At 38.5% G+C, this 21,312-nt stretch overlaps 1 protein-coding gene and 1 long non-coding RNA gene across 22 annotated transcripts in view; one reads left to right on the top strand and one right to left on the bottom strand.

Moving 5' to 3' along the window:
- KIF27 (kinesin family member 27) overlaps positions 1-19,573 on the top strand; it is an 88,027-nt gene extending 68,454 nt beyond the window's left edge. For 10 of the 15 annotated variants that reach the window (XM_024252802.3, XM_054520096.2, XM_054520095.2 and 7 more), the window contains 4 exons: positions 82-288; positions 3,623-3,821; positions 10,906-11,070; positions 15,839-16,632. In XM_024252802.3, coding sequence (XP_024108570.3) covers positions 82-288; positions 3,623-3,821; positions 10,906-11,070; positions 15,839-16,323 — 1,056 coding nt within the window. In that variant the 3' untranslated portion in view covers positions 16,324-16,632. Of the gene's footprint in view, positions 1-81; positions 289-3,622; positions 3,822-10,905; positions 11,071-15,838 lie in introns of all 15 variants that reach the window. The other 5 variants (XM_054520103.2, XM_063714259.1, XM_054520105.2 and 2 more) reach the window with 2 other exon arrangements.
- The window catches only part of LOC129047759 (uncharacterized), a 49,479-nt gene that overhangs the window by 13,655 nt on the left and 14,512 nt on the right, over positions 1-21,312 (bottom strand). For 3 of the 7 annotated variants that reach the window (XR_010136539.1, XR_010136534.1, XR_010136533.1), the window contains 2 exons: positions 16,181-16,294; positions 15,741-15,916 (listed from right to left, as the gene is read on the bottom strand). This is a non-coding gene — a long non-coding RNA (uncharacterized LOC129047759). Of the gene's footprint in view, positions 1-15,740; positions 15,917-16,180; positions 17,779-21,312 lie in introns of those variants that run through there. The other 4 variants (XR_010136537.1, XR_010136538.1, XR_010136535.1 and 1 more) reach the window with 3 other exon arrangements.

Raw genomic sequence — 21,312 nt, 5'->3', positions numbered from 1 at the left:
ATAGTTTAGTAGGATCTGAGTATATGACAAAGTCAAAGTTATACTATTTCACTTAAAATGAGTGATTTCTGTTATATCTAGGAAGAACGTGTTCTTTTCCAACTTGAAGAAGGGATTGAAGCTTTGGAAGCTGCAATTGAATACAAGAATGAAAGTATCCAGAATCGCCAGAAGTCACTTAGAGCATCATTCCATAACCTCTCTCATAGTGAAGCAAATGTCTTGGAAAAACTAGCTTGCCTGAGTCCTGTTGAGATTAGAGCTATTCTTTTCAGATATTTCAATAAGGTTTGTTTTTGAGGGTCAGAATATTTTTCTTATAAAGATGGGTCAAGATGCTTACATCCTATATTTATTTTGAATTTTTAAAGAAATTGAAAGGCTTAAAGATTTGATGGTGTAACTACAAATTTAAGCATGATTTCTCTTTATAGAACTAAATGTTGTCATCTGAAAGCTTTGTGATTATCCAAATATGTAGGCCTAACTTTGTGAGGTTCTTAAAGTTGGAGGGCCTTTCAAAAGAAGTCCTTTTTGAAAGTTTTTAAAACCAAAGAATTTAAGTTATATTCCTTGCTCATTATTTTTTGGATGTTTTCTAGATTTGGATGTTCTACCTGGCACTCATGAAAAATCAAGGGCCCTCCAAGTTTTGATTCCCTTTCCTTCATTGCTGTAGGGTAGGGGAATCTGTACTTTCTCATCATGTATGAGCTGAAATGAAGATGAAGTGGTGTATCAGTGGCAAAGATAATAGTAGATTTTATTAACCTGAATGTGCTTAAATCAATTAAAATGTTGTATTTTTTACAGATTAGACAATTTACTGATCCAGAGATGTTTCATAGCATTGAGAACTATATCCGTCTTTTCTCTAATGTCTTTTCCACTTAAGTTATATATTATGAAGTGTTAAACAATGAGATAACTCTTCTCTGAAAAGTACATTCAATTTATGGGAATATCAGACAATTAATGAAAAATAAAACACTGATATTTTAAAATAAAGTCCTAAGGCCAGGTGCAGTGGCTCATGCCTGTAATCCCAGCACTTTGGGAGGCTGAGTCAAGAGAATCACTTGAGCCCAGAATTTGAGATCCTGTCTCTACAAAAAATACCAGAATTAGCTGAGTGTGGTAGCATACACCTGTAGTCCCAGATGCTTGGGAGGCTGAGGCAGGAGGATCACATGAGCCCAGGAATTTGAGTTTGTAGTGAGTGTGATCACTACTGCACTTCAGTCTGGGGCAACAGAGCAACAGCCTGTCTCAAAAAAATTAAATAAAATTATAATTCTGTGAAATAAGATAAATGAAAATGTTATGCACAGCCTCCTCTTGGATAATCATCATCAGTAGTAAGCTGCTGTTATTGTTATTGATGAGAGTGCATCCTATTGCTGCGTGTTTGGAGGGTAGAAAGATGGTGGAGTGCTTTGACATAGATAACTTTTTTTTTTTTTTTTTTTGAGACAGAGTCTCGCTGTGTCGCCCAGGCTGGAGTGCAGTGGCGTGATCTCGGCTCAGTGCAAGCTCTGCCTCCCAGGTTCACGCCATTCTCCTGCCTCAGCCTCCCGAGTAGCTGGGACTACAAGCACCCGCCACCATGCCTGGCTAATTTTTTTTGTATTTTTTTTTTTAGTAGAGATGGGGTTTCACCATGTTAGACAGGGATGGTCTCGATCTCCTGACCTCATGATCCACCCGCCTCGGCCTCCCAAAGTGCTGGGATTACAGGCGTGAGCCACCGCGCCCAGCCTGATATAGATAACTCTTTATGCTGCTCTTTTTTTTTTTTTTTTTCCTGAGATGGAGTCTCACTCTGTTGTCCAGACTGGTGTGATCTTGGCTCACTGCAACCTCCGCCCCCCGGGTTCAAGCAATTCTCCAGCCTCAGCCTCCTGAGTAGCTAGGATTACAGGCATGTGCTGCCATGCCCGCCTAATTTTTGTATTTTTAGTAGAGATGGGGTTTCACCATGTTGGCCAGGCTGGTCTCAAACTCCTGACCTCGTGATCCTCCCGCCTTGGCCTCCCAAAGTGCTGGGATTACAGGTGTGAGCCACCATGCCTGGCCCTTGTGCTACTCTTAAAGCAAGGCAACCTGGCTAAGGTCAGTGGATTTTCTGATCCTGGGAACCCTTGTATTAATGATTATTTTTCTGGAGAGGTCATTAGATTATTAACAAGTTCTGTGATATAGACATTGTCTGAAGTATTTTTACTTCACATCAGCAGGGAAGAATCCAGTAGACAAAATGCATAACATGGCTGGGTGTGGTGGCTCATGCCTATAACCCCAGTGCTTTGGGACACCAAGGCAGGAGGATCACTTGAGGCCAGGAATTCAAGACCAGCTTGGGCAACATAGTGAGACCCTGTCTCTATGAAAAAATTTTTTAAAAAACTTAGCCAGGCATGATGGCATGTACCTGTGGTCCCAGCTATGTGGGAGGCTGAGGTGGGAGGATCACTTGATCTCAGGAGTTGGAAGCTGCAGTGAGCTATGATTATACCACTGCACTCCAACCTGAGGTGACAGAGTGAGACTCCATCTTAACAACAACAACAACAACAAAACACCCAAACTGTCACTTATTTATAACATCCATTCTGGAGTTAAAACTTGGAATTGTCTAGATGTTTCAAGAATCTTTACCCTCTGACTATCCACTTAGACTAGAGAAATAAAGTTACAGAATTATGAAATGTAAACTGCATAGATTACATTTAAGAAATTATGGAAGGGTGATTATTAGAGCAACAGTGTATTAAAAATGAAAGTGTCGGCTGGGCACGGTGGCTCACGCCTGTAATCCCAGCACTTTGGGAGGCTGAGGCGGGCAGATCAAGAGGTCAGGAGATCGAGACCATCCTAGCTAACACGGTGAAACCCCATCTCTACTAAAAATACAAAAAATTAGCTGGGCGTGGTGGCAGGCGCCTGTAGTCCCAGCTACTTGGGAGGCTGAGGCAGGAGAATTTCATGAACCCGGGAGGCGGAGCTTGCAGTGAGCCGAGATTGCGCCACTGCACTCCAGCTTGGGTGACAGAGTGAGATTCCTTCTCAAAAAAAAAAAAAAAAGAAGTGTCATCAATTCAGAATTCCAACAAATTCTTTTTTTTTTTTTTTTTTTTGAGACGGAGTTTTGCTCTTGCACCCAGGCTGGAGTACAATGTGGTGATCTTGGCTCCACTGCAGCCTCCGCCTCCCAGGTTCAAGCCATTCTCCTGCTTCAGCCTCCCAAGTAGCTGGGATTACAGGCGTGCACCACCACACCCAGCTAATTTTATATATTTTTTAGTAGAGACGGGGTTTTACTATGTTGGTCAGGTTGGTCTGGAACTCCTCACCTCAAGTGATCCCCCCACCTCAGCCTCCCAAACTGCTGGGACTACAGGCATGAACCACCGTGCACAGCCTGAATTCCAACAAATTCAAAAGGCTGTTAGGTTGTTTTGTGAATATGTTACAAAGCATTTGCCTAAGGACCCAATACCTGGCAGGAATCATTTACACTATGGAGATTAAGGAAGTTCATCTTGAGGTAGCCTAAGAAAAGTAGATTATTATATGAGCTTATCTAAGACACACTTAACAGGTCAACATATGTATTTGTTAGGTGGTGAATTTGCGAGAAGCTGAACGGAAACAACAGTTATATAATGAAGAAATGAAAATGAAAGTTCTGGAACGGGATAATATGGTTCGTGAATTAGAATCTGCACTGGACCATCTAAAACTGCAGTGTGACCGGAGACTGACCCTCCAGCAAAAGGAACACGAACAAAAGATGCAGTTGCTGTTACATCATTTCAAAGGTAACTTCCCCTTTTGACAGTTATGTAAAGTTGATGTGTAGGTGTGGGTACTGAAGGAAGATAGGGCAGAATTTGATCACTTAAAAGCTCAACGTGTTTAAATAGTTGCTACTTAGACAAGTTTTTGGGCTTTACATGTTTTGGCTGCCGCATTTTGGGACAGTTGACTTTGTTGTAGGGCTATTCGTGCTTGGAATGCCATCCCTTCTGCCTGCCTCCAGTATGCACATAAGAACAGCTACAATCCTGTCAGCTTGTTGTTGATCTAGTTTTTATGTAGAAATGTGGGATTGATTCAGGCTTTTTGGTATACAGTTGAATTTTTTTTTATTTCCCAGGGATATAATACTATCATATTTAAGTTATTTTCCACTCACAAAATTAAAGTGATAGGTTCTGTCATATTCCTAGTTATATTTCTGGTTATAATTATCAGTTGATTATAAAATTTTATGCATTAAAGTAATATCTTGGGTCAAAATTATACTGCCATTGATGGGCACATACCATTATCAGTGAGCAGTAGTTCACCACCAACTCTGATAGAAAACTCTTAGAGTGATCTGGCCTCATTTTACCTAGGCATATGGCCAGTATACAAACAGCTACTATGGCAGCAAAATCACTGTTAGGTGATACTCTTACTCCTTCATTTCAGGCTGCTTAGTCTTGATTCTCAAGAATCCATAGCTGAAAATAGATCAAAAGGGATCTCGAAGAGGCAACCTGAGTAAGCAGAAAATTGGAAAAATCTGTGAATTTGAGTGTTGAGGCAATTTGCTTCTAAGTTAATTCTGTCACTGGTTAATTAGCAACCAGTTGCCTAATGACAATTTCCTTGCAAGATCTCACACATCATTACATTCAAACATGCTCTCCTTACCTTAGTTTAGTTCTGAAACTGATATTTTAATATTTTTTAAAGTGACTGAGATTATACCACAAAAGTTCATGCTATAGCCAAATAAGAATATATAAAAACTTGGCCAAACATGGTGGTCATCCCTGTAATCCCAGCACTTTGGGAGGCTGAGTCAAGAGGATTGATTGAGCCCAGAAGTTCGAGACCAGCCTGGACAACATGGCGAAACCCCACCTCTACAAAAAATACAAAAAACTAGCCAAGCGTGGTGGCATGCGCCTGTAGTCCCAGCTACTTGGGAGGATGAGATGGGAGGATCACCTGAGTCCCAGAGGTCGAGCCTGCAGTGGCTGTGGTCACACCACTGCCCTCCAGCCTGGGTGACAGAGTTAAGAACCTGTCTCAAAAAAAAAAAAAAAAAGTAAAAAAGTCATTCATTTCTATAGCTGTACAAATTGTTCATAACAAAGTTGTGGCTGGGTGCAGTGGCTCATGCCTATAATCCCAGCATTTTGGAAGGTTGTGGTGGGAGGCTTACTTGAAAGCAGCCTGAGCAACATAGTGGGACCCCATCTGTATTAATCAAGGATCTCTAAAGGGACAGAATAGCATATATATATCATATGATATATGATATATAGGATATATAAAATATATAGGATTTATATTATTATATAATATAAATATAAAGGGGAGTTTATTAAGTATTGACTTACATGATCACAAGGTCCCACAATAGGCTGTCTGCAAGCTTGAGGAGCAAGGAAGCCAGTCCGAGTCTCAAAACTAAAGAACTTAGAGTCTGATGTTTGAGGACAGGAAGCATTCAGCATGGGAGAAAGATGTAGGCTGGGAGGCTAGGCCAGTCTCACCTTCTTATGTTTTTCTGCCTGCTTTATATTCATTGGCAGCTTATTATATGGCACACCAGATTGAGGTTGGATCTGCCTTCCCCAGCCCACTGACTCAAATGTTCACCTCCTTTGGCAACACCCTCACAGACATACCCAGGATCAATACTTTGCATCCTTCAATCCAATCAAGTTGACACTCGGTATTTACCGTCACAAGTCCATCCCTTGTCAACTTGAACTCATACACATCTCCTGAGATCATACATAATCTTCAAATAAAGACAATAATAAGGTTATTATTACACCTAACATAATACAACTGTCCTTCGTACAACCGGAAATGCACCAATCCCCAACCCAAATGCTATTACATAAAGTTAACAGTACTTAAATGCTGATGTGAAGTCAATAAATCTTATTCACATGATAAAGGAAAAAGGAAATAAAATGAAGATATTTTCTTAGTACAAGTGTATATGTGCACAAACATGTTTTTAACAAAATAAGGAGGAAATATGACAGTTACAGTCCTCGTTTCTGCGGCTGGTCACATGGTCGTAGCTGGTATTGATGACCACCTTCTTCTGCTACCCATTCTGTATTCCCTTTGCCTTTAGCAAGCACCTCAGCAGGTTGTGGGTTTTCTTCCTAGTGGAGTGACCCAACCCTTCATTCCTGAAAGCTCTGGACCATTTGTAGTCCTGACTGAATTGGGCTGTTGTAGTTTCCAATTGACCTTAATCACAGAGCATGGTAATACTAAGCGACGCCCTAGTGGATCTCCTGTATTTCTTGCATACTCTTCCTTACCTCTGTTATGGAGTAGTAGACTGATTTCATCTTGATAGTCCGGGTCAGTCACCCCAGCCAACACTGTAACTCCCTTCTTAGCCTGCTGACTTAACAGTAGGTGGAGCCCAAAGTGTCCAGGTGGCAATCTTAACTTTCAGTTTAATGCAATCATTGTTGTGTCTCCTGGTGGCCGTGTTCCTTCCTCTGAAACAAAGACCTCTAGGCCAGCAGAACGTAATGTTGCGGAAACAGGAAGCAAAAATGTTGCTAATGGATCACTAGGGGTGATGGTGGGTGGTGCCACTTCCACTTCCACCCCTTGGTCCCTGGACTCGTGAATCCTGGCTATGGAAGAAACAGTACCATATACTGGATGCTGATGCAGAGCATACACGGCCTTCTGGAGAACTTTGTCCCAGCCCTGCAGAGTATTGTCATGTAATTGGCGTTGTAATTGTGACTTCAAAAGGCCATTCTCTAGCTGCTTCAGGATGATGGGGACCTTCATCCTGCGAATGACCAGTGAATCCCATGAGCATGAGCCCACTGCCACACTGCTTTAGCCATAAAGTGAGTAACTTGGTCAGAGGCAATGCTGTGTGGAATACCATGACGGTGGATAAGGCATTCTGTGAGTCCATGGATGGTAATCTTGGCAGAAACATTGCGTGCAGGACAGGCAAACCCACATCCGGAGTAAGTGTCTATTCCAGTGAGGACAAACCTCTGCTCTTTCTGTGATGGAAGAGGTCCAATATAATCAATCTGCCACCAGGTAGCTCGCTGATCACCCTGAGGAATGGTGCCATATTGAGGGCTCAGTGTTGGTCTCTGCTGCTGGCAAATTGGGCACTCAGCAGTGGCCGTAGCCAGGTCAGCCTTGGTGAGTGGAAGTCCATGTTGCTGAGCCCACATCCCTGCCACCATGGCCACCTAGTTCATGGGCCCACTGGGCAATGACAGGGGTGGCTGGGGAAAGAGGCTGAGTGGTGTCCACAGAATGGGTTATCGTATCCACTTGATTATTAAAATCTTCCTCTGCTGAGGTCATCCGTTGGTGAGCACTCACTTGGGATACAGATATCTTCACAGTTTTTGACTACTCAGAGAGGTCCATCCACATACCTCTTCCCCAAAATTCTTTGTCACCAGTTTTCCAATCATGCTTCTTCCAAGTCCCTGACCATCCAGCCAAACCACTGGCTACAGCCCATGAATTGGTATATAACCGCATATCTGGCCATTTCTCCTTCCATGCAAAGTGCACAACCAGGTGCACTGTTCGAAGTTCTGCCCACTGGGAAGATTTCCCTTCACTGGTATCCTTCAGGGATGTCCTAGAAAGGGGCTGTAGTGCCGCAGCTGTCCACTTTCAGGTGGTGCCTGCATATCGTGCAGAACCATCTGTGAACCAGGCCCTAGTCTTCTCTTCCCCTGTCAACTGATCATAGGGAACTCCCCATGAGGCCATCAGTGCAGGCTGGAGGAGAGAAGGCAGGGTTGCGAGTGGAGACCATGGGCATTTATGCCACTTCCTCATGTAACTTATGCCTTCAGGACCTGCTTGAGCCTGATCACATATATAGCATTTCCATTTGATGATGGAATGCTGCTGTGCACGACCCACTTTATAGCTAGATAGGTCAGAAAGCACCCAGTTCATGATAGGCAGTTCAGGTCGCATGGTGACTTGATGACCCATAGTCAAACGTTCAGTTTCCACCAAAGCCCCGTAACAGGCCAAGAGCTGTCTCTCAAAAGGAGAGTAGTTATCTGCAGAAGATGGCAGGGCCTTGCTCCAAAATCCTAGAGGCCTCTGCTATGATCACCTATGGGGGCCTGCAAGAGGCTCCAAACAGCATCCCTATCTGCCACTGACACCTGAAGCACCATTGGATCTGCTGGGTCATATGGCCCAAGTGGCAGAGCAGCTTGCACAGCAGCCTGGACCTATTGCAGAGCCTTCTCCTGTTGTGGACCCCATTCAAAACTGGCAGCCTTTCAGGTTACTCAATAAATGGGCCAGAGTAACACACCCAAATGAGGAACGTGCTGCCTTAAAAATCCAAATAGGCCCACTAGGCATTGTGCCTCTTTCTTGGTTGTAGGAAGGGCCGAATGCAGCAACTTATCCTTCACCTTAGAAGGAATATCTTGACAGGCCCCACACCACTGGACCCCTAGAAATTTTACTGAGGCAGAAGAGTTCATCATTTTCTTTCATCACTTTGTCCACTGAACTTAGGAGCAACCAACCAGCTTCATTATGTTTCTTAGTTCTCCACATATGGTCAAATTTATTACATAGAGTCACTAAACTCCTTGCCTCTCACGAGCAGTGAATCATGAGTGTCAAATGCATTTATTTTGCATAATTCTGTAAACAGTTCATGTCAAGGACTATCAGTGTTCTCCATACTATTAGGAGTAGAGTCCTTAGCATTTTTGGGTCTAATCAGATTAAGCAGCCAACTCCAGAAACCCCAAAACCAACAAAAGAACTCCATCCTTAATATTCTGTTCCTTTAGAACCACTCCTAGTACCAAAACCTGTATTAGTCAGGGTTCTCTAGAGGGATAGAACTAATAGGAGATATATAGACATAGATATAGATATCTTTATAAATATAAATATATATAGCTATCTATATAAATGTCTATATCTCTCTCTCTATATATATAAAGGGGAGTTTATTATTAACTTACACAATCACAAGTTCCCACAGTAGGCTGTCTGCAAGCTTGAGGAGTAAGGAGAGCCAGTCTGAGTCTCGAAACTGAAGAGCTTGGAGTCTGATGTTCGAGGACAGGAAGCATCCAGCATGGGAGAAAGATGTAGGCTGGGAGGCTAGGTCAGTCTCGCCTTTTTCTGCCTGCTTTATATTCGCTGGCAGCTGATTAGATGGTTCCCACCAGATTAAGGGTGGGTGTGCCTTCCCCAGCCCACTGACTCAAATGTTAACCTCCTTTGGCAACACTCTCACAGACACACTCAGTACTTGGCATCAATACTTGGCATCTTTCAGTCCAATCAAGTTGACACTCAGTAGTAACCATCACACCATCTCTACCAAAAATTTAAAAAATTAAGCCAGGCATGGTGGCATGTGCCTGTGGTCCCAGCTACCCCGGAGGCTGAGGTGGGAAGATTATTTGAACCCAGGAGGTTGAAGCTGTAGTTAGCCATGATTGCACCACTACACACTCTATCCTGGGCAACAGGGTGAGACGCTGTCTCAAAAGTAATAGTAATAGAAAATAGAATAAAAACAAAGTTATAACTGACAATGTTAACAATTCATGAATTTTCTAATTTCAACTGAATATCAGACATAAAATTAAGTTGATTTATATGACATACTTTATGGGGATTCTGATTTATGATCTCATTAATTTTAAGTATTTTTTAAAACAAGATGATGGACTAATTTAAAATATACAAATATACTTAAACAAAATTCTACAAAACAGCCAATTGTAACCAAAGAAAATCATAAACCAGTAGGATCATTTTATAAATATGCCAGTAGGGGAGAGTAGGTCTGAAATTATGTTTTTCCTGAAGGTTAGTAAACTGGATTTCACTGGTTCAAGAGCATAACCCAATGGAGACAATGTTAGACATTCATAAATATTAATGAAAATATTAATAAAGTTTCTAAACTTTATTACCTGTGAACTTAAAGTTTAGAAACTTTAAGTTATATTGTGGCATAAACTAGAACTTTATGCTGGATTATATTCCCTCTTCTTTTTCTGTGGTGTTTTCCTTTGTGATTTAGTCTTTATGGCCTCTTTTAACAGGTTTTGGTTTTTGTGGGGATTTTGGCTGTATATTTCTTGGGCCTATAAATCCTAGTCATGTGACTTTTTATATAACCATAGTTCCTGATATAAACTTTACAGAAGATACTAAAGCAGCCAATGAACAGAGTTCCAAACTTGAACTTTTTATAGAAAACACCTTACTTCTGGTGTTCTAAGGATAGGTCTAGTTGGTAGCTACTGCAAAAAAAATTCTTATGAAAGAGTGAGGGTTGGTAGGGGGTAGGATGGAGGTGACTAAGGGCTCAGTCCTACTTTGGGAAATTTTACAGGCAGAAAAATCCAAATTGTAGCTGAAAACAAACCCATTCAGGTAGCAGATATGTGTAACATGCTTCTTATCCTTTAAATATAGTCAAGGGCCTATGTTAAAACATAATTTTGCAGCCGGGCACGGTGGCTCATGTCTGTAATCCCAGCACTTTGGGAGGCCGAGGCGGGCGGATCACGAGGTCAGGAGATCGAGACCATCCTGGCTAACATGATGAAACCCCGTCTCTACTAAAAATACAAAAAAGTTAGCCAGGTGTGGTGCCAGGCACCTGTAGTCCCAGCTACTTGGGAGGCGGAGGCAGGAGAATGGTGTGAACCCCGGAGGCGGAGCTTACAGTGAGCTGAGCATATCACACCACTGCACTCTAGCCTGGGCGACAGTGCGAGACTCCGTCTCAAAAAACAAAGAAACAAACAAAAACATAATTTTGCATCATTTATTTAAAACTGATTTTAAATGCAAATTTTTGTTGTATAGAACAAGATGGAGAAGGCATTATGGAAACTTTCAAAACATATGAAGATAAAATCCAGCAGTTGGAAAAAGATCTTTATTTCTATAAGAAAACCAGCCGGGATCATAAGAAGAAACTTAAGGAACTGGTAGGGGAAGCAATTCGGCGGCAACTAGCACCATCAGAGTGTAAGACTTTTAGTGTTGTCACTCTTAACACTGTTTCTCTAGCATTTGGTGAAGTCATGCCAGCTTTATAGTATAGCCTTTACCAATTGATTGGGTTATTTAGGATTAGATACTTCTATTTGTCTCTGTAAACAAAAATCGTGTCTAAGGTAGAACCACATGAGAAGTGAATGAACAAATTTATAGATGCAAAGGAAATGATCAATTATTGATTGTCTGCCATGTGGCAGGGGCTTGTAGACCTTAACTCATTTAATCCCTAAATTAACTATATAATCTAACATAGCTGTTGTTTTCCTATTTTATAGTAAATTAAGCTTTCTGATTATCACAAAAAAAGATGGATGGTAGGTAAGAGTAAAAGTATGTATTTTTAAGATAAATCAGGTCTTTTTATATATCATGACGCCTGGACATTAAAAAATGTAATAGAACCTATTTTTGAGACAAAGATGTTTCCTTGTATAATTATATGTAGATATGTAGATTTAGTACATTCCTAAATGAAATAACATGACAAAATATACTTTGCAAAAGTAAAAAATACTATGAAGGTAATATATTGCTATGATTAAAATATACCCTCTTTAAGATAGCTGAATAGAGAGGAATCAATATTTCTAAAATAATAAAGTCTACATTTTATAAAATAATTAGCTAATAATTTCTAATAATTCTAATAACTTAATTCTAATAACTTTGATAATTTAATATGGTTTATGAAAAGTTGACTTTAAAATCTTTTAGACACACATGCATTTTTTACCTGGAAAGAAAACTACTTAAAGATGGGCACACAAGATGTAAGACCAGTGAAAAATAATATGGAGGAGCAATGAAGTGATATATGCTGAATATGTAATAGAAGTAGAATTGGCTAGGTGCGGTGGCTCACGCCTGTAATCCCAGCACTTTGGGAGGCCAAGGCGGGTGGATCACCGGAGGTTAGGAGTTCGAGACCAACCTGAACAACATGGTGAAACCCCGTCTCTATTAAAAAATACAAAATTAGCCGGGTGTGGTGGTGCATGCCTGTAATCCCAGCTACTCAGGAGGCTGAGGCAGGAGAATCGCTTGAACCCGGGAGGCGGAGGTTACAGTGAGCTGAGATCGCGACTTTGCACCCTGACCAGGGCAACAAGAGCAAAACTCTGTCTCAAAAAAAAAAAAATGCTAACTTATATTTGTGACATTTATCATGTATAGACATTTTCAAAAATAATTCCCTTTAGCCCTCAAATTCAGGATAGGCTGGGGTCTGCTAACTCCATTTTCAGATGAGGGAATTGACGCTTAGAGAAGGCAAGTGACTTATGGACAGAACAATAACTATAACATAGTCTAATGTCCCTCATCTTCTGACTGCTGGTTCAGTATTCCAAGATAAAAGCTATCTGAGGATAAAGATGTGATACAAACATACAAATCCTGCCAAAGAGATTACACTTTCTGATTCTCAGTATAGTAATACAGAGGTGTTTACTGATGTAACTCATTTACTTGAAATACTGCCTGCTATATATAGCTAAAACTTTAACTTGAAACATTACTTGCCAAAAATTAAAAAGTAAACAAGTATCAAGTAAGAAACAAAATAATCAACATAAGACCACTTTAGCTTTGAAAAAAAGTCTACTGTCAAATTTGAGGTATCTGATATTAGACATCTAGTTTGTAAATGGCCCATGTTTACGCCACCGAGTCTACTAGACATTTCTTTAAAATAATAATGTAGTATGGTGGTATACAGGTTTAAGAAATCTGGATCTTCATCCTGCTCTTTAACCAAACAAACACACAAATCTAAAACATAGTTAATCTTGGAGAGGTGTAAAATGAGAACAACACTGTTCTGACCAATTTACCCAAGGAGTCTAGTCTTGATAATAACGTTGGAGATACTATTTCAGCTAATTTGCTATTCTATCTAGAAACATTTAAAATACTTCTATTTTTGGCTATAAAAATAATGTATAGTCATTATAGAAAAATCTGAAAATGAAGAAAACAAATCAGTTATAATCCTACCCACATTTGAGCATAATTCTTTTCATATTTTCCCCATGCTTTAAAATATACAGTTGCAATTATATTGGGGATATAGTTTACACTATATCCTGTCTCATAATGCTACTCTAATATAATGACCTGAAACAAGGTTTGTTTGAATTATAAAATATAGCAATTTATATCAAACTCTGAGTTCCATAAAATGTTTTACATGCTTAATAATCAGTATCCTAGTTAATAACTATCTTGGTATTTGGTGCAGTGTTTTTTTTGTTTGTTTTTTGTTTTTGAATGGAGTTTCACTCTTGTTACCCAGGCTGGCGTGCAATGGTGCTATCTCAGCTCACTGTAGCCTCCAACTCCCAGGTTCAAACGATTCTCCTACCTCAGCCTCCTGAGTAGCTGGGATTACAGGCGCCGCCACCAGGCCCGGCTAATTTTTTGTATTTTTAGTAGAGACCATGTCGGCCAGGCTGGTCTCAAACGCCTGACCTCAGGTGATCCACCAGCCTTGGCCTCCCAAAGTGCTGGAATTATAGGCGTGAGCCACCGTGCCTGGCGGTTCAGTGGGTTTTGATAGAAGACTGCCTAAAAGACTTACATTTTCTTTGAATATTTTTGGCATTTTCAAACTGCAGAAAAATTCATCTTTTGACTAAAATATCTTGGTCACTTGATGGTCATCCCTCTGTTACAGTGTATATGTTTTCTAACATGAGGATAAAATCAGTTTTATATGAACCTACATTCTCTCTACTTGTATTTAAACCTATCCTTGTTATCAATTTAAATCACTATAAAACTATATGTAAGGATAATAGAGTCAAAAGATCTGGGTTGGAATCCTTACTTCTTTCACTAGTTGTCTGACCTTGGGCAAATTAAGCTTTCCCTAGTCGGTTCCCTCAATTATAAAATTCTGGAAGAGGGAAACTTTCTTGTGAAAAATCCAAGTGGGCTTTGGAGTGAGCCTCAGCAATGAGCCTCTTTTCTTACGATCTTTTGAAAATAAGATGCCTTACTCCTTCCCCCAGATACTGTCACCTGGGGAGCAGGATCTTTTTTTAGAGTTGGGGTCTTGCTCTGTTGCCCAGGCTGGAGTGTAGTGATATATTCGTGGCTCACTGCAGCCTCAAACTCCTGGGCTTGAGCAATCCTCCCACCTCAGCCTCTCAAGTAGCTGGGGCTACAGGCATAAACCACTGCACCCAGCTAGGAAACAGGATTTTTTAAAGCTTCCCAGTGACTCTGATGTACTGCAGAGTTTGGGAGCCACTGTCTGTCGTCAACTTAGTATGAGTTCCATGTACGAGGATCTAGATCATTTGCTAGTTCAGGTTATTTGATTTTGAGAGAATTTTAAAAACTAGAGAGTCAGTTATGTTTTAAGCCAGGGGTTACAAACTAGAATGCCTACCTGAACCAGAGTGAGCAGTGGGGACTGCAGCAGTCATCTAAATGGTCAGTGGCAACTGTGTTCCAGCTGCTGTTGCAATTCAGAAACTGTTAACTCTTATAGTTTTTCTAGAAAAGCTGTAAATCTATATTTTTATATGAAACTTTTCAATTTTTAAATCTTGGGTCAAGTATTACTAACATTATAGGCCAAGCAAAACATGTCTATGGGCCAGATTTGGCTTGAGAGCTGCCAATGTGCAACCTGTGTCTTAAAACTTTGTCTTGGCAGGACTGGGCCAGGTGCGGTGGCTCATGCCTGTAATCCCAGCACTTTGGGAGGCCAAGGCAGGCGGATCACCTGAGTTCAGGAGATCGAGACCATCCTGGCTAACACGGTGAAACCCCATCTCTACTAAAAATACAAAAAATTAGCCGGGTGTGGTGGTGGGCGCCTGTAGTCCCAGCTACTCGGGAGGCTGAGGCAGGAGAATGGCATGAACCCAGGAGGCGGAGCTTGCAGTGAGCCGAGATCACGCCACTGCACTCCAACCTGGGCGACAGAGCGAGACTCCGTCTCAAAAAAAAACAAAAAAAAAACAAAAAAAAAACAAAACTTTGTCTTTGCAGGACTAAAAGTGTACTAAGCATGCATCAATATGTTGAAGTTAGCATTTTTCATCATAGTAGGTCTAGTACCTGTATGCATTTCCCTTAAGCAAGTTTTTGTCTTTGCTATTAGATATTCTTTGATTTAAGAACCTCTAGCTTTGATCTCTTCACTCTAATTCCAGTGGGGTGTCCCCATCGAGGCATATTCTCTCATCTCCATTTTGATGACAGAAATTGTGGCACACACCCCAGAGTACATTCAGACAGCAGAACCCCGCTATCATGCTGGGAGTGCCAACCAAGGCCAGATTTCCACACATATAATGCCAAGTCCCAGAGTTTTCCCTCGAGATATGGGGCAGAGCCAATATTATCCAGTGCTGGCATCACTTGGCCATGATTTAGAATTCACTAGTAGCAAGAACAGCAGAGAAGGCAGGCATGGAAAGGCACCAGAGGCGCCCAAAGCACTCTTATGTTTCCAGGGAGTACCAAACCCCCAAAAAAGACTATTTCTCAATTTGTTCCATGAATTAAAGTTGTGAGTTATTCACATGCAAGATGCCTATAAGTGAAATAAAAATATTCATATTCACACATCTGTTCATCTAAAATAAGTCATTTAACAAAAAAGTTGAAAAACATTATGCATATTGGATGATAATAATGTATTTACGTTAAGATGTTTTGATTAAAATACCTAATTTTGAGGAAATAATATCTAATGTCTTGGTTTGGGCATTATTTTTAGATCATGAGGCTGGAGATGGAGTCCTGAAACCAGAAGAAGGAGGCATGCTTTCAGAAGAATTAAAATGGGCATCCAGACCTGAAAGTATGAAATTAAGTGGAAGAGAAAGAGAAATGGACAGTTCAGCAAGCAGCTTAAGAACAAAGCCAAATCCTCAAAAGCTCTGGGAAGATATCCCAGAATTACCTCCAATTCATAGTTCTTTAGCACCCCCCAGTGGGCATATGTTAGGTAATGAGAATAAAACAGAAATAGATGATAATCAGTTTACAAAATCTCACAGTCGACTGTCATCCCAAATTCAGGTTGTGGGAAATGTGGGACAACTTCATGGTGTTATACCTGTAAAACTGTGTCGAAAAGAATTACGTCAAATTTCCGCCTTGGAACTATCATTGCGACGTTCCAGTCTTGGAGTTGGCATTGGATCAATGGCTGCTGATTCCATTGAAGTATCTAGGAAACCAAGGGACTTAAAAACTTAGACATTTAATAATAGAACTTTTAGTAGATATGTAAAAAGATTCCTTTTTCTAACCTGTTAAAAACTAAAGCTCAAGTTCACTACCTCTTTCCTCAGAATAAAGGAAGAAGGGGAGGAAGGAATCCCTAATTCTTTTATATGCTATAGATGTGTACATCTTCTATATATATTTGGGGAGTTTTAGTTGATATTCCCATAGTAATCAAACATGTTTTCCAATACTTGATAACATTTAAATATTTACATTTATAAATATGCTTAAATGTTTTTCCAGGCATATTTGAAGAATAAAACTAGTAATAGACTAAAATATCTATCAAGTATGTATTATTATATAATATAAATGTACATTATAAAAGTATGTTACAATATAACTATATTATTGTTATTCTCAAATACAAGTATATTGTTATTTTTTAAAAGATCCAGCTAAATCTTGCTTTTGTCAGAGGGAGTCACCTGCTGCATATGTGGGCTAAGACAACCTCAGCTTTATGGATTGAGGCTCATTTACAGTCCTCAGAGCTCACAGAAATGGTCAGTCTTGACTTTTTAAACATGCTCACTGTTCTGTTTCTGGAATTTTTTTGGATTTTTAAAAATTTATAATGCTATCTTTTTTGTTTGCTAATATTATGCAATGTAAGTTTTCATGTCTTTCCTGCTCTATACACTCAATATATCTCTCATTATGTTACTAAAATTGGGAGAAATTAATGCTGTTCCATGGAACATGGAAATTATGGAATAAAACTAAAGCATTCTAACATTTCAAGAGAAAGAACACTGGTTATGACATCTCTGGTCACATGGAGTATGTCTGTAAAGCTTGAAGTCTTGCCAAAGCATCTTTAATGATTTGATGGGCTTAAGTCTGATATTTTTTTCTATAACCTCCTTAGTCAGGCTTTGCATACCGGCCAAACTACATTGGGGCTGTAAATATGTCAATGAAATTTTTACTAAAATCTCCAAGTTTTTCTGGTCAAAATTTTACTATATAATGTACAATTTAGTTTGGAATTAAGAACTAAACAGTTTGCACACCAAATGTAGTTTGCACTTTTTAACCATATTTTTCAGTTATAGGAAACATCCATTGTAATGACCTGAGGAATTATTTTGTTCCTTATGTTGTTCTTTGTTACTTTTCCAAAACACTTGTAAACCGAAGTTGAGTTTCTTAAACTAATTAATGTTTGGTTGGGGGCTGTAGCAAAACCATCCTGACATGGATGCTTACTCAGAGTCACCCACTTCCTTGCTGAATCCATTTTTTCTGATGTAGTGCTGCTACAGACCTTTTCCTTTTGTCCTTTCCTCTGTTGCTGTGGATTTGATCATCTCACATAGGACCCAAACTGTCACCCTGTGCTCAAAGACTTAAGGCTTCCTTTCTCTCATTGCTAGCCCCTAGGGAGTAGAGTTTCTTGGTCTCCTTGCTAAAAACCAGTTCCTTTAGGAAACAAACCAAAACAAAACAAACTTATAAAAAGGAAAATAGTTTATCTCTTAAGCATGGTACTAAAATTTATTTAAATTAAATAGATTTCTGTGGACTTACCTGGGAATGAAACAGTTTATAAATATTGGTCCAATGAGATACTATTTTCTAAATTTCAAAAAACTAATTTACAAACTAACTGGGAAATTTTATTTTTACCAGGGACTGTTTGAAGTCAGATTCTGGTTTCCAGCTAGTCTTCTATTTTTATAAATTTATGTATATTTATATATAAATATAAATCATACAAACCAAAGGTAAAACATACACATTATAAGTATGTATAAATGCACTGACCTTTTGCCATTATTATATATATTTCTCATATATATATATATATACACGTACATATACAAGTATATAAGGAAATGTGTTTGTATTTCCATAGGTAAAACAAGTATGTGTAAATTAATTATTTCTAATTAAGGCATAGCACATAATCTTACAAGGAACTTATAATTAGGACCTTTGTTAATAAATACATATTTATTTAAATATATTATTGCTGTGCTTTGTTGAAGGCACTGACCTTTTACCATTATAATATATACACTTGTATATAAACACTTGTATATATATAGTATTATATATATAGTTGTATATAGATATAGATATAGGGTATACATTATACATTATTTCACTTTATATTATTTCATATCATATTTTATATCATATTATATAGCTATAATGTATATATAGATACACATATATATATATAGATATAGATATATATAATGGCCAAAGGTCAGTGCCTTTAAGCACAGCAATATTTTTAAATAAATATTTATTAATAAAGATCCTAATAATAAGTTCCTTATAAGATTAAGTAATGTGCTATGTGTTATTTAGGAAAAATTCATTTAAGAATGTATTCTGATACTGGAATCCTACTTGCTCAAGAAATTAACACATACTTGTTTTACCTGTGGAAATACACATTTCCTCAAAGCCAACTCACTAATAAAGCAAGAAAATTTATATCAAAACAACAATAATTAGGTTTGATTATGCAATTGTGAGTTGATTTCTAAATAACAAAGGTATGGTGTTTTTCTTCCTTTTGGTTAAACATATATCCTTTATATATATGACAGATTTCATGCCACATATGCTAACACACATATAAATAACGTCGTGAATAATATATTCTGGAAATGAACCTCTGGTCATTCTAGTTTAGTCGGTGTTCTCACAAAAGAAAAAAATTAGACACCTACCCAAGGCAAGTAAAATTATTTTTTTACATATACTAATAATGATTTTACTCTTTTTCACATGCTTTTTCTAAACATTTTGTCACTTTATTGCCTTTTTGCATGTATATAAAATGTTTGTGGTTTTCTTTTTTTTGTTCATTATGTTAGTTTTTCCTCTAACTGTAATAAAGCATTTGAAAGGAAAAATATTTGTAAAGTACTAGTTACTTTCCTAACTCTAGAGTGTTATAGCTAACAGAGATGGAAAATTCTTTACGTTGGGAACCACAGGTGGTGAGAACATTGATGAAGGTGCTTTTGTGCTTTAATGTTTGCTTTCTTTTTGTTAATGTATTTTTTTGTTGTTGCCTCAATTCTTCATATCTTCATGAACTCAGGGTCCAAGGAGTCAGCAAAAATATGATCTTCATTAACTGTGGACTAGATTGCTACTAGCCATTGCCTTGTTCAGTCTAGGCCAGTAAAGTGAGGAATGCTTATTTGAGACTAAATTCCTTATATAGAAAAAAATAAAAGTCTTATACTAAGTTTTGGAATGACTATCAGGGAGTGAAATCCTTGGTGGGAGTTCGGTTCTGTGGTCAAAACAAATTCTCATACATTAAATGCAAGTATGACATATTTTGATCTTTCACTTATTTCCTTAGGCACCTACTCGTGACTTTAAAACAGTGGGGTATCAGTATTTGAAAGTTCAGGTAGAAAGTTATTTATGTCCACAATTCCTCTCTCAACTTCATTGGACTTTAAAAAAAAATTCATTATGTATATTTTAAACATTTAAAGTTGTAACAGATTGTAGGCTGCCTTAATTAACACTGATAATATATTCTTCTACATTTATATTTTCAAAAATTGAAAATAAAGGCGAGAATGAGATCCATTTGCAATAAGCATCTCAAAAGCATTGGGCATGTAGTACTTTTGAGCTTATGTTGGCAGAAGTACACCAAGGGTAGGGTACTGGGGAGCCTCTGCCCAATGAGAAGTATTTTATCACTGTCATTGCTGCTGATAAAAGCAGGCTGACTTTTCATAGGTTTTGTTGTTTTTAAATTATCTGTAAACAATGCACCCCTTATTGCCTACACCAAGGTTGACTGCTGCGATTCCTTCCATTCCTTGGAATGTACTGCATACAAAGAGAAAGCATCAAACACTGAAATAGTGTTTGATTTTTATAATGGCTTTCATGTTGACCCCAACATGACTCCAACATGGAGGTAATTAGAACAAAGGAAATTATGAAAAGAAATCCCAGAAAAAGTTGATATTATAATGATGGCTTTTGATATTTTGCATAGTTCTCATTTGTCTGTTTTTATATTTCCTTCTAGGAATTTCTGCAGTCAACAGAATTGGCACTATTTGAAATGCTAACAGTGTAATTTGAACCCAAATATATTGAATTAGATATTATGTTCTACTGGTTAATTATAACACACAGCTCTATTGAGTTATCTACAGTACTTTAAGAGAAAAATACAACAATCTCATAGTCTATTATAATGAGAGATCCCTATATGCCCAAGGAACAAAACCATTCACAACAGAAAAGAATAGAAAATTAAATATTTTTTTACCATTTGACCCAGCCATCCCATTACTGGGTATATACCCAAAGGACTATAAATCATGCTGCTATAAAGACACATGCACACGTATGTTTATTGCAGCACTATTCACAATAGCAAAGACTTGGAACCAACCCAAATGTCCAACAATGATAGACTGGATTAAGAAAATGTGGCACATATACACCATGGAATACTATGCAGCCATAAAAAATGATGAGTTCATGTCCTTTGTAGGGACACAGATGAAATTGGAAATCATCATTCTCAGTAAACTATCGCAAGAACAACAAACACCGCATATTCTCACTCATAGGTGGGAATTGAACAATGAGAACACATGGACACAGGAAGGGGAACATCACACTCTGGGGACTGTTGTGGGGTGGGGGGAGCGGGGAGAGATAGCATTAGGAGATATACCTAATGCTAGATGACGAGTTAGTGGGTGCAGCGCACCAGCATGGCACATGTATACATACGTAACTAACCTGCACATTGTGCACATGTACCCTAAAACTTACATAATAATAAAAATAATAAAAAAAATTTTTTTAAATGTATACTTAATGATTCTTGGAAATTTAAAACTATCTATTAATAATTATATAACTAAAGTAGAAAAGGAATTATTTTAAAACCTTATTTGTATACTGTATTATTGTGTTTTCAAGCTTACTACAGTACATATATAA

The sequence above is a fragment of the Pongo abelii genome, chromosome 13, assembly GCF_028885655.2.
Source record: "Pongo abelii isolate AG06213 chromosome 13, NHGRI_mPonAbe1-v2.0_pri, whole genome shotgun sequence".
Lineage (NCBI taxonomy): Eukaryota > Metazoa > Chordata > Mammalia > Primates > Hominidae > Pongo > Pongo abelii.
This window is presented reverse-complemented; position numbering and strand designations above follow the sequence as displayed.